This window comes from Aphelocoma coerulescens, chromosome 1A (genome assembly GCF_041296385.1).
Source record: "Aphelocoma coerulescens isolate FSJ_1873_10779 chromosome 1A, UR_Acoe_1.0, whole genome shotgun sequence".
Taxonomy (NCBI): Eukaryota; Metazoa; Chordata; class Aves; order Passeriformes; family Corvidae; genus Aphelocoma; species Aphelocoma coerulescens.
The window spans coordinates 36949374-36963019 of record NC_091014.1 but is presented as its reverse complement, the minus strand read 5'-3'; the positions used below and the strand labels follow the sequence as shown (position 1 = coordinate 36963019).

The window sequence follows — 13646 nt, the reverse complement described above, 5'->3', positions numbered from 1 at the left end:
ACGACCAAGTCAAATAAACAAGGAATGTGCTTTTTTATTATCTTAAGGTTGACAGGGTATAGTAAAGGCCTCTTTTCCCAGATGTTCCTTCCTGTCTTTCCCAAATGGCAAACTCACCAGGAAAGAACTCATTGTACTGATTAGTCTTCAAGTCACAATAAAAAATAATTTTCTCTTACTGGTACTGTCTGAAGATACTGCCCATTTACATTAAGAATATTTCTGCCCATGTCTTTTTCCAGGTCAGCTGGTTTTGGTTAAAGCCTCAAAAGAGTATTGAAGGACATTAATGTGCAAATAGATTATATGTTTGCTTGTTTGGATTTAAGGTTGTAGATTATATTCCTTAAATGAGCAGCAGTTGCAGGATGGAAGTAGAATTTGTGCTTAAGACATTAATTATTATGGAATACATGAAGCTAAATTGACTTACCTAAGGCTCCTCTTATGAAAAATACCTAAACCAACATGTTTTTCATCTGAAAGATGAAAAATCTAAGATCCATTATTCATTTATTTAATTACAGACCAACTAAATAGCAGAAAATGTCAGTTAAATAGTCTTAAAAAACCACTTCCCCGAAGCTATTGCTGTAGTGTTGCACCTCTCCATCCTCACTGATTAGATCAGTTTTCCTAGATAGGCTGTTCTCTGTGTAATGCAGGCAAGCACCCTGTGGGCATGATATAGTGCTCAGCAAAGAAGTGAGCCTTGGATGTTCTGGGAAAAGTAATCTGGCTTTGCACCTGGATAAGAGATCTGAATTGGCAATGGTGGTACATGGCTACAGCTCCTCCAAGGTGTCACAGAGGTATTTATGAACTGGAAGCATAGAGGGGAAACTCATGCAAGCATGACAAAAATATTTTCCAAATTGCTTTTTTTCTTTTAAGCAAAATATAGAGCAGACAGAATATGTGGAGGTTTTTTAACAGTCCTTCTTGGCTTACCTTAAATAAATGCATTATTTGAGCGCCTTAAGTTGTGCATTTATTTAATATGTGCAGCCCTAGCAGTCAATTATTATTACTCTCCATTCTCTTTTCCTTCTTCCTATTCTTTTAACTCCTTTTGCTTATATTCACTGTAGCTTGGTTTAAATTAGCATGTGCAGTAATCAGAGAGAGAACAGGTCATCCAGTAAGTTTGTGCAATGAGGCCTCCAGTATGAAATAGAGCAATGCTGCAATGCAAGCAGATAAGAACAGTAGTGAGCAAGACTGCATTCAATTAAAGATCTACCATCTAAAGAAAATTAACCACAAATTTGTAAACATTTGTTCAGTTCTTGGAATAAACAGCTCAAATAGGCACAACAAATTAGCATCTTCATTTATTTTTACTTCTGAACATTTAACTCAATTTTCACTCGTGCTGCAGACGCATATGTGACTATGAAACAGAGACAGAGCTTTATGTTGCCATTCAAATTTTATTGAAGAGATAAGTTTGCGTGACAAAATGCAATTTGATTGTAGAAATAATCTACAGGAAAAGATGGGAGGCTGTTTAAGCTTTGCATTTTTGAACAGTCAGTTCCCGTAGCTGAGCAGCATTGCCTTATCGAGGGCAGAACAGGAGTGAATTGGCAGAACATTAGAAGGCCTGATTAAAAGAGGGAAAGTTGAAACTACACTCATGTCAGCTGTTTTCCTCTACAGGATATTGAGCCATTCCTGTCCTAACTAGATACTGATTGCTTAAAACTTAATCCAGAAGTACTTGTCAAAACCGTTTCCTCAGCTCATTTTGACCTGCTGAGCTGTGAGTAGATCCTGAGAATTGTTTGCAACTTAGCGCTAGATGTATTGGCCTGCACTCGCTCATGGCTGTGGGAACAAGATCAGACCCTCTGGAGAGAACATGAAATGCCTCCCGTTTTCAAAAAAGCTGTTTAAACTTCATCACTGAGGCTCCAGATCAGTTTCTGTGACTCAGAGAGTGATAGAATATGCTGCCAGGTGATTTTTTGTAGCCGGGAGGCCACAGATGATTGGAAGACTTGCCTCACAGCAGCCATATAGTCCTCTTCTTCTTCTTTCACTAGGTACACAGCTTACTGTCATCATTTCCAGACCCCTTCCTCAGAGTCGGAAAGCATCAGTGTTTTGAGTGACAAATAAATAGAGAAAAATAAAAATACAACACTGGAATACTGTGAGGAAAGCTGTGTGACAGAGCAAACATGACCAGAAATAGCAGATATTCTTCCCAAGAAAATGCATGCTTCATACTATTGCCTTTCTTAGAGTCCTCAGCTTAAATATATTCCATCTATGGCTTTCAGGTGATAGGTATTAGCTTCAGTGTTATATCCAATTAGCCTCTGTAAATGAGGTCCTTGGTTTGGGGAGATGGGGCTGCTCACACCAATGGCTACAGGATTTGTTTCATGTGCAGATGTCTGCAAGCCAGAGTAAAAATTACATAAATATCAGTAATATTAACCCCTTAATTGTTAAGCATGCTTGTGGAAAATTCAGCTAAAATCTACCTGTCTTTCCAGGATCTCCTCTCAGGAAAGGAAAAATCAGAGCTAGAGGAAGGTTTATCTGTGAGAGGAATAAGGTCTTGGAAATGAGGCCAGGAAGCCATAGAAAAAGAGAGATTTACTGTTTCCATGCATAATGAGAAGTCAGTGGGTGGTTTCTGGTGGTTTAAGTAGCACTGGTATGTCAGGGGATAGCAGGAGAGTGGGGAAGATCGAGTTTTGACCTACTGCACACCCAAGTGCTGAAGGTGGAACTATAGTCCTGAATTTTTTATTTTCATGCATGATAAAGTAGCTGCAAAATAGTCAAACATGAGCTGAGCAGAGCAGATCCTTCAAGGTATCAGGCTCTATCAATTTAGACTGGTCATAATGCAAAGTAAATTCTCTTTTGGCCTTGTTAGTTGGTTGATCTCAACTTTTGATTTTTGAGTACTTCAGTCTGGGGTGTGATACAGTTTTGGTTTGTTGAAAAGTGTGAATAACCTCAGGTCAGAGTGGTTCCTAAAAGCCACAGCTCTTGTTCAAGTGAAACTCAGAAGTGTTAGCAGGTAAAGCAGAGAGCATTTGGGAGACTGAGTTTTCACTGTGGGTCTGCCAAGCATGGCATCTGTATATTAGTGCTTCTTAGGGCACCTGGGAGTGTAAAAATTAAAAGTACAGTATGTGCAACAAATACCGTGTGCAAATATTTATGTGTTAGGATGACATTCACATACTTACATAACGATTTTTAATTCATCATTTTCTCAAGCTAATACTGATGATATTGATTAACCTTTGTGGAAAGTAAGAGTAAATAGCAAGATAATTACATTAATGGGTATTGCATACTATCAGAACTCATGGGGTTTTCTATCAGAATATTCTTTAATATGTGCTGCAGCACAACAGAAAACTGAAACTTATGAGCTCTACATTTCCAAGAAAAGAATGTAGATGTAAGAAAAAATGTATCTTCATATTTTAAATGGGATGGTCAATAATGGATTTTTATTGTATTGTATTTTATTGTATTTTATTACACTCATTTGAGATCGTTTGCTGATGCTCAGAAGAAAATCAAGAGATTATCACACCCGTTAATGTAACCATACTCTCATTCAGCCCTACTTTCCCAAGATGTCCAGTAGTATCAGCAGCACATGGTGGATATATATTTCAGGATACCAAGTATAGAGCAAGAATCTTATCTATGCACTTTGGAAAAATATAGAAATTGTTCTTATGTGTTAGAAGCAACTATTTAACAGTACTGTGAATGTTACTTTAAAACTTATCAAAGTATATCTTGCTTCAAATGAGAGTCATCTCTTAACCTTCTCAGGACTGTCTGTAATGGATATTATAAATCTTCATTTGTGAAGAAATGTCTCAGTTGTTTATTAGATGACCCATATTATTATTTGCCCAAGGCAGGAAGAAAACAGCAATATCTTCAGTCATTTGAAAAGATTATTTTAACCTTTCTGTACTCCTGCTTTTCTACTTTTCCTTTTTCCAACACTGATTTTTCTTGATGAAGTCACAGTTTCCTATTTTTATTTATTTTCTATTGGTATTGAGGATTAATAACAATACTAAGTCCTTTTCTAATTTTCTGTATTTTTCACATTCTACTAGAGTTTTACATATCACATTAGTTCATCTACATGACCATGTTTTCTCTTAGCTATTTTGCTAAAAGCAGAAAGAAAGCTGAGACCTGTATTTTTTCCATTGTTCTTTTTTCCAAACATACTTTTTTTCCCTTTGAATTGCTCTATTGAAACATAAAACTAGATATGCAGGTGAAGTCTGGCAGCAGTAAGGGAGTAAGTGCTGGAAAGCATGTGCCTAGTTGTGCTCTCCCAGTGCAATTACAGCAGAGCAAACCCCACCTTCATTCAGTGCATTTGCTAACGAGATGGACCCGCAAGGTGAGAGACTCAGGACCCATGTTTAGGCCTAATCTGTGAGCACCAGAGAAAGAAAAGGCACGGGGCAACTGTGGTGATTTCCCTTCAGTAAAACCCAGGGAGAGTAGCCCCGTGTAGTGTTCCCTGGTACAAGCAGCATCTGAGGACCCGAAGCAAACTCTCTCCCCAGCAACTGCATCCAGCTCCACTCTTCATGCTAATTATTGACTTTCTTCCACCCACATGCCTGACCCAGCTCCCTCCTGAGCTGCCCAGCAGCTCGGCTGGGGGACGGAGGACCGATGGCACAGGAGGAAGCACCTCCCGTGTCCGTAGCTCTGAGGTCAGAGGGCAGTGAGTCCTAGAGGGCAGCAGCCATCACCGCTGCTTCCAAAACCACTAGAGAAATGAGAGGCCGGGGCTCAGGAATCTGGGTGTTGCATTTTTCAGGAGTGCTGAATAAACATGGGAATGTGTATTTAAAGAAATTACTCAACTTAAATAAACAACTGGGAAAACGTGTCAGGCAATTGGATTTTCATAATCAACATCTGTGGCTTAATTTTAGGGTCAGGGAAGACCTGGAAATTACCTCAGTAATGATTAATAGGGCTTTAGTAACCTGGTGGCCCTCCAACGTGGACAGGTGGAGCTTCCTTTCAAGACTTTTCAAACAAACATTCCTTTTAAAATTTTTATTTTATGATGCCTTGTAATAAAATCTGCTTCTATAAGTGTATTATTTAAAATACTCCAGTGAATTCTTGTCGGTGGACTTGTTCCTATTATCCAACTGAAAAGAGATCTGTGAGTATGTAGTAAGACCCCCCTCTGGGATTCCAGACAATACACAGACACAAGTGGTTTCCTGATTGCACTATTCACGTACCAGTGATGAGGTGGCTGTCCCAGCTGGTGGAACTTCGCAAGAGTTAGTCTCCTGACAATTTTAATATAATGTTGTCACAAATGTTTACAATTCCTCAGATTCCTCACATGCTACTCTTCCCCATCAAGACACAACCTCAAGAGGATGCTGGGGTAGGTGTATCATAACAAAATCTTCCCTTATTTGGCCCAGACTATTCACATAGGGAACATAAAGAATATAAAGTTATTTAAAAGGTAAAAAAAGCTTGGCCATGGGAAATAAGGGAAAACCCATGTGTATGGTTCCCTTACTCTAATTTGAGGTGGAAAAATAACAGTCAGGAGATAAATATCTATCTATCTATATATATGTATATATATATTTGTGTGTTTATCTCCAAGTAAAATAAGCTGTCAGACTTGAAGTGTCTCTGGCCTGATTGTGATTTCCTTATTCAAAACCTAACATAGGCAAGGGATAGTTACCAAAGATGGGCTTTGTTTTAGGTGGTACCTCCTTACTGCTCTGTGGCCAGCCTTGTGCAGTCCCTCCTAGTAAGATAGGAAAAGGTGAGCTCAACAGGTAACCTCTTTCCATCCAGGTAGTAAAAGAGAATTCTTGCTTTCTATTCTTCAACAGAGAGTGAAGAATTTAACTATTAAAGGAACATAGAGAATCCGGAGAGTCTAGAGGAGGACCTGAGGCTATAGGCATCTTCTATTAGAACATACAAACACATGGTGGTTCAGGCTCTCCCTCATCTTTCAATGCAATATGTTCTGTTTTCAGCCCTATTCCTCAGCATAAAGAATGCCGTAGTCTGTGTGGTTAACACTAATATTGGTTATAGCATTTCTAATGTATATAAACATTATTTTTAAAATTTTATTAATTGAAGAATACTACTTCAAAGGGGTTTTTCGAGATCCCCATATTTATGGAAGAATTACCTTTAGAACTCTGATCCACTATATGTCCTCTTATGAACTTCTAAGAAGATTGCTCTATATTCAGTTTTTATTCAATATGTACCTTTTAATGTATTAGATGTGCATCTAAGAACTGGTTCTTCTTTCCAGAGTAAGATCCTCAAGACCAGTGTTCATCAATAATCCCCATAAATGGTAAAAGCTGTAAACTCACAGTTATAATTAGATCAGGTATATTTTTTTGTTGTTGTTAAAAAGGAAATCGCCCTGTTGCCAAGACTGTCAGTTATAACAATGTAAAAGCCAAAGAAAATATTAACATTTTCACTGTACTTTGTTGCTGGACAATGGGAATACTTTTCCTCTATATTAGGAAATCCCAGTAGGCTCTCCCAGAACTATGTCTGGATCTAAATTGCTACCCATTTCTCAACCAAAGGTAGCCTAAACAGATTTGGAGGGATTCATTGCACAGCTCTTCTGTGGATTTCTGGATGGTTTTCAAAAGATTGGATTTGCAATATATGCACTCAGAGCCACCTGTTTGAGGGACTGCCTTTTTCCATGGAATAAATTGCTAGGCATGGTCAGAAAAGGTGCTTGTGCAGGAGGGGTTTTGTGACAGAGAGGTCTAACAGGATGTTTTCCTTGAGCAGTGGTGTGAAGCTGGGAACTGATTTCCCCCCATAGGCTGGAGCAGTCCCCAGGGAAATGCATGGGCATGTGAGCCAGCACCCTCCTGCAGGGTCCATCTGAGAGCAGCCACTATGGTGTGCCCACTTCCCAGATTGTAACGGCTCTGGATTTGGGTGTGAGTGCTGGTACTGCTGCCTGGGGCTCCACTACCATGCAGGCTGTGCCACGAGGCACAGAGCACTACTGGTAGTCTGTGCATGTACCACTTACCCTCATTTTTTGCTCAGGATGCTACTTCACTTCTGCCTACGTTATAGCAAAATTAGCAGAATCATATCCCACCCACTTCCCTGTGCCAACAGAAATTGTCCCCATCTACCCCTGGAGGCAGCCAGACACCCACTGCTGACTCACTGTTAGCATCTGCAGGCCTGGGCAGCAAAGCTCTTGCTGCCACCCACCCGTCACCTAAGCTGAAATAGGCTTGTGAACAAAATGGCACAATGTGAGATTCACCTATTCCACCAGGTGGTCTTGTCTCTCAGACATTGTTGCTTTGAGCTTTGCTAAGTGACAGGTGAGTGTCTGAAGTAATTTTTATTCATGCAGACTGACATGATAGAAATAGCTTAATTTAAAATAAAATCATTGAAGCATCCGCTGATGTGTATGCTTCAATGAGGTGAAGTGCCAGGTCCTGCACTTGTGTCACAACAAACCTGTGCAGCTCCACAGGCTGGGGCAAAGTGGCTGGAAGCTGCGCAGCAGAAAAGGACCTGGGGATGCTGGTCAACAGGAGCTGAACATGATCCAGCATGTGCCCAGCTGGCCAAGAAGGTCAGTGGTGTCCTGGCCTGTGTCAGGAATAGTGTGGTCAGCAGGACCCCCTTCAATGACTGACCCCCTTCACTCAGCTCTGGTGAGGCCACACCTTGAGTCCTGTATCCAGTTTTGGGTGTCTCACTACAAGAAGGACATTGAGGTGCTGGAGCATGTCCAGAGAAGGGCAGTGGAGCTGGGGAAGGAGCACAAGTCCTGTGAAAGGCAGCTGAGGGAGCTGAGGATCTTTAGCCTGGAGAAAAGGAGACTCAGAGGACACCTTATTGCACTCTATAACTGCCTGAAAGGAGGTCAACCTCTTCTCCCAAGCCATCAGCAACGGACAAAAGGAAATGGCTTCAAAGTTGCACCAGGGGAGATTCGGGGTGGAAGTTAGGAAGAATTTTTTCACTGAAAGGGTTGTCAAGAATTGGAACGGGCTGTCCAGGGAGGTGGTAGAGTCACTGTCCCTGGAAGTGTTTGAGAAACAATTGGACATGGCACTTAATGCTCTGGTTTGGTTGGCATGGTGGTGCTCAAAGGTTGGACTCAGCAGTCTTGGAGATCTTTTCCAACCTTAATGATTCTGTGATTCTATAGAGGGAAGCATTCCCCTGATATTGGGGGGAATGGCACTTGCCTCACAGATACTATCAGATGATGTCAGTATTATATTTATAATAATACATGGTATTACTGTAAAAGGGACAATTGTATCTTAACATCCAGTGTTCAGAGAGGTGTGCAGTCACACTCTCCCAGCAGTTCTCCTGCAGATGAGAAATGCACCCAACCAAGCAGAGTTTTAGTAGAAAAACTGGAATCACTGGATAATAGATTATCCAGTAAATGGTTAATCATTGGCATATGTGATCTTACAAATGGGCAAGGCGTAGAGTTGTATACTGATCTGGCAGGATGACTATTAGGAGAGACTTGAGACAATCTTATGTTACACTTGTGTATATCCAAGCATGATAGAGTAACTAAGACTTCAAAGAACTTCCCTGTAAGCACCTCTTAATGGAGAGACAATAATGTGCAGAGGTAGGAATCAAACTGGTGTTCTCATATCTCTGTATGTGCATAGCTGCTTGGTAAATGTTAACTGAGCTGGGCATCTGTAGTCCAGTTCAGCAAGCTGAATCTGTCAGTCTAGTACTGATTGCTGCTTAGTAAACACAAAAATTTTGATAGATGCCTATAAATTTGTGTTTAGTCATCACAATTTGCAGAGCATGGATTTTTTGCAATCAATATGGCTAAAAGGTCGAGTAGATAATACTTGATTGATGGGTTGAAAATATGAAAAAAGCCAGTTTCCTTAAGTGTTGTTTTGAGAAAGCCCCAAAAAGAATAGGGCTCATACCAAGCCCACACAAGTGTAGTCTATTTGTATTTTCACCGCTCAAAGTTGTTATTGAATCCAACTTTATTTTCCTGTAGAAATGGAAATGTTATGAATTTGATTGTCCTGCAAGAGATGTTTGGCATTTCCAAACAGCCCCTTTTAAGTCTGTGACCATTCCTTCTCCTCAGACACAGATCATTTATTGTGGTTTAGTGCCTCTCCCTTCCCTTCTACCTAACATGAGACATTGTCTACTGTCTTGGTAGTCACAATGTTTACACTGCCTTTCATTAACTTCTGCTGCTTTTGACAATTTTTCTCGCTACATTATGTATATTTAATTTCAATAAATTCTTAAATATGCACGTAACATTACTATGAATTTATTTCATGTTGTTATGTGTATAAGTTAGAAATATATCCCCTGGGTTTTTTTCTGTGAAATATTTCTTCCTTACCAAGATACCACTTTCATATTTAACATTCATAACAATAAAGTGGCATATAGGGAGCTGTTCCTGCTTCTGAGAATAATTCATATAGTTGCCCCCTAGCACACTTTTTTTGCAGTATCAGTTGTTAGATTGAAGAGTTAGGATGTACTTGGTTTTCTGTCCCCTCAGTGCTACTGGTGAAACCAGTCTTGCAGTCTTTGCATGCCCAAATCCATCAGTGACTATAGAAAAAGTCAGGGCACATAAATTACTCGGGATCAGCTTCATGAGTGTGGGATTTGCAGTAACACAGGTCTCATATAACGGTTTTAATTATTTTCTAATGCAGACGAGGATCCAATGTCTCACTGACTTTGGATATGAGCAGCTTGGGAAGTGTTGAACCTTTCGTCACTGTGCCAACCCCAAGAGAAAAAGTAGCGATGGAATACCTGCAGTCAGCTGGCCGCGTCCTGACACGGCAGCAGCTTCGAGACGCAGTTGCATGTTCTCATTTACTCCAAACAGAATTCATGGTGAGTTCAACAACATGCTTGAAATGAGGATTTTTGACATAAGTGGCAAAACAGAAACTGTGGGGGAAAAATAATCAGGCAACACTTTAATGTCAAGGTGCAAATCATTTCCAAAGGGCACATTAGATAGTTTCAAGGTGGTGTTTTATGTTTGTGCACTAAAGACAGATAAGTCAGTCATGGATAATACAGATTCCTCTTGGTTTGAAGTCCCATCATAGATGGGCTAAGTGTTATAATAGAGCTACAGTGCAAACAGTCAGAATGGTAACACTGTGACAGTTTCAAAGGCATCAAAAAGGCTATGATGACAGAAAACATGGTAATAATTGGAGATTTTGTTTATTCCAGTGTAAACACCATGTATGTTTGCAATTTGAGCACTGAATTTTTAGTCACAGTAAATTATTTTTTGGAGCAAATAGGGACACCCACAGTCCCTATCCAAAAGGGACTTATATCCCAAGGTCCAAAATATCTTTAACAAGCATGGCATACAGCAGCCTAATATACTCAAGACAAAAACCCATGAAGTGTTTTATTAGTGTATTTATTAGTAAAAGGGGTAATAATCTTAAATGAAGAAAGTGGCCAGGTGGAAAAAAGAGCAGAAAAACTTAATCAGGGAAAACAAATTACAACACATTACTTTAAGAAGACCTGAAAAAGTCTGATCTTGCAAAACCCTCAGATGAAAGAAGCTATCAGAAAAAAGGAGACACTTTTTACAAGGGAGATAGAAAAGAGCATAAACTGATGCCACTTGAATGTGGAAACTGAGTAAGGCAGGGCAAAAATGGTCTTGAATTTTAAAAAAATCGTAACTTCATTTTTAAACAGATCAACAGCACGAAGCTTACCAAAGAGTACAAGAATCAATTGATGATCAAAATGGTAGAAAAGTGATTTGGGGAAGTTGAACCAAGAGGTGAGAAGTGACTCCATTATTTGCATCTGCGTTGACCCTAGAAGAACTTAGGAAGTTTCCAGCATCCATGGCAGGGATAGGTTCAAGCAGATCACTAGAGGTTCTATCTGATATTGAAGCATTAGTGGAAGGGATTCTATAACAAAGCAATAAAATTAATAAAAGTAAGCTAATAGTCATCCAGGAATCCTAAAGGAGTCCATGTATGCACTTACTGATGTATTAACTGGAGAGGTGTAATGTAGCAGTTGTGCTTCAGCAGCTGGGGAATCAGAGGGCCAGAGGTAACAGTTTTTCAGAAGGGTTCCAGAACTGATTCAGAGAAACTGCATATCGAGAAATCTGATATCTAAATCAGAGAAACTGGAGGGAATTAAAATTAACATGCCAGAGCATGTGATCCCTTAGGTTTCATTTTGTTTCCAATTAGTGCATGTGAATCAATAGAAAATGGATGCCATCTTACTCTAAAAATAGCTTTTCATTATGAATAATTGCATCGTATGATGCAGCCCTTTTATTTACCTGTAAAATACAAGGTTTATAGTAAAAGTCATTTGCTTAAGAAAAGTAAGTCCCTCAATTCTTCTACCAAAAAGTGGACAGACGGTGTACACAGAAAAAATTACAATCATCCAACATACTTTTATCACCAGTTATGCTGTAAGTTCTCCACCATTCTGCTGCTTAGGCAGGAAAGTCAGAAGAAATAACTTCATCATACTTAAACCTCCTATGTTAGGAGACAGTTTGTACAGACAGATTGGCACCTCATAGAATCCTGTTTACCCAAATCATCTCACACAGCAGTTGTGCTCATCTTGGGGGAGACAGAGTCACATTTTATTTGTCCCTCAGGGGGGCACAACATGGCTTTGGCTATTCAGTGTTTCCACAGAATTTTATTGAACAGGTCATGACTTGTCTATTCTGTTTTTAAACCATTTTTTAAAATGTGGTTTAAGATGGAGCTGTTGAACAATATCTGTTTACTGTATTCCTTCATACAGATAACAGCTCAAGTAGGAACTTAAGGCATGCAAAGAACGCAGTGTGTAACCCTCACACAGCTGATTTTAACTAGCTAAAGAAATACAGTAAAGGCAGGGTTCTGGAGACTAGTATTATTAGTTCTCATGAAAAATTTCCAAATGTGAAAAAAGTGGAGAAATGTTTAAAGTTTTCAGTGGAAAACTAAAACATGAGCAGTTTCAGGTTATTTTTAGTTCTTCAATTTTTTTTCATGAACAATTAAAGGGACATTACTTATTGTTACTATAGAAGGTTTTAAATTACCATAAAAATATATTTCCATAATATTTATTAAGATTTTTCTTTTTTTTTTAATAATGCTACAGAAATGTTGGGTATATTTGGTTGGGAGAATATACTTGATTTGGAAGGAGGAAGAAACATAATTTGCCCAGCATATATGTTTTCTTTAGTAGCCTGAGTTGCTACTCTTCAAGGGACACAATATCTGAAGTTCATGACAGAAGATAAAATTCATTATTCCCAAAACACTCAAATGGCAAGAAATACAGTTCCTGCATGGGAAAGTACCAGCTCATTAAATCTATAAAATTAGGTCCTCATAAAAATAGAGGGATGGCTATAATGACTACCTGCCTGAATTTTCCTAAATTTTGCCACATTTTCTTGAATGCCTTCAGAGATTCAAATCATACCTCTTCAAGTGTATGAACAGCAATTAAAACCTAATGTGAACCAGAATAGCTGTCATTAGAAGGTATCACTCAGAGAGGGAAACCAGCCCATGAACAACATGCATATGCATCTATAATTGCATGCGACTGAGCACATGAATGTGTGCCGTTTATACATTATTTGCAAATATTTAATTAAATATATATGTTTAATAAAACAGTTACATATATATTGCCTATACAGCTACAGAGTTTGTATGCTAATTTGCACGCGTTCCTGCTGTTTGCAGTCTGCTGAGCTTATTTGCTCCCCTGTTAGCAGGAATGTTATCCCCATATTATCCTGATCTTTTTTTTTCCTGGAATAATCTCTTTTTTCTCACAGCCAGTTTTAGAATAAGTGAGTTGCCTGTGGCTGTGATCCACGGTGTATTGTCCGATTTCTGTCTGTGCCCTTGGACTCACAAGTACTTACTGCTGGGAGGAGACCACTGATTAGAAAGTGTTTACAGGATGTAAGTGATTAATGTTATTAATGGTCCTGGTTGGCCCAGAGAACTGTGTTTCTGTTTTCAACTTGGTGGCATTTTTGCATCTGTCAGTAACTCACCAAATGATGAACTGTTTAAAAATTTCAGCAGGCATAGTGCAGGAGACAGCCAGGTGCCTGGAAGACCCTCACCAACCACCATCACTTGGGCAGGCAGAGGACTGCTCCTCACACATCTTTTTCCAGTCTCTGTAGATGACATAGATCACTTTAGGCACACGCTTAGTGTCTTGCTCTCTCTCACTTGGTGCATAGTTTAGCATGGAAGCGTTTCAGAGGCCATGTACTGGTGGTGTTTGTACTAAGCCAGAACTGAGCTAGAGAAGCTCTAGGTCAGCTGGTTGGAACAATTTGGAGCCCAGGGGCCAAGGGTAGGAGTCTCACAGAGGTCACCACTGGGAAGCGGTAGAAGTCAGAGGTGAATATGAGGAGGGTTTGGGAGCTCATTTTGTAGTTTTGTGGATGAGGAAGCAGCATTAAATGCAGGACAGAGGTGAGATGGTTTGACCTGAGGTAGCAGGGATGAGGTTTATGC

The 13646-nt window shown here is 39.6% G+C and overlaps 1 protein-coding gene across 1 annotated transcript in view; it reads left to right on the top strand.

Moving 5' to 3' along the window:
* PTPRR (protein tyrosine phosphatase receptor type R) overlaps window positions 1-13646 on the top strand; it is a 126281-nt gene that overhangs the window by 85555 nt on the left and 27080 nt on the right. Inside the window, exon 6 of the mRNA XM_069003896.1 lies at window positions 9780-9966. Within this exon, the coding sequence (XP_068859997.1) occupies window positions 9780-9966 (187 nt within the window). The remainder of the gene's footprint in view (window positions 1-9779; window positions 9967-13646) is intronic.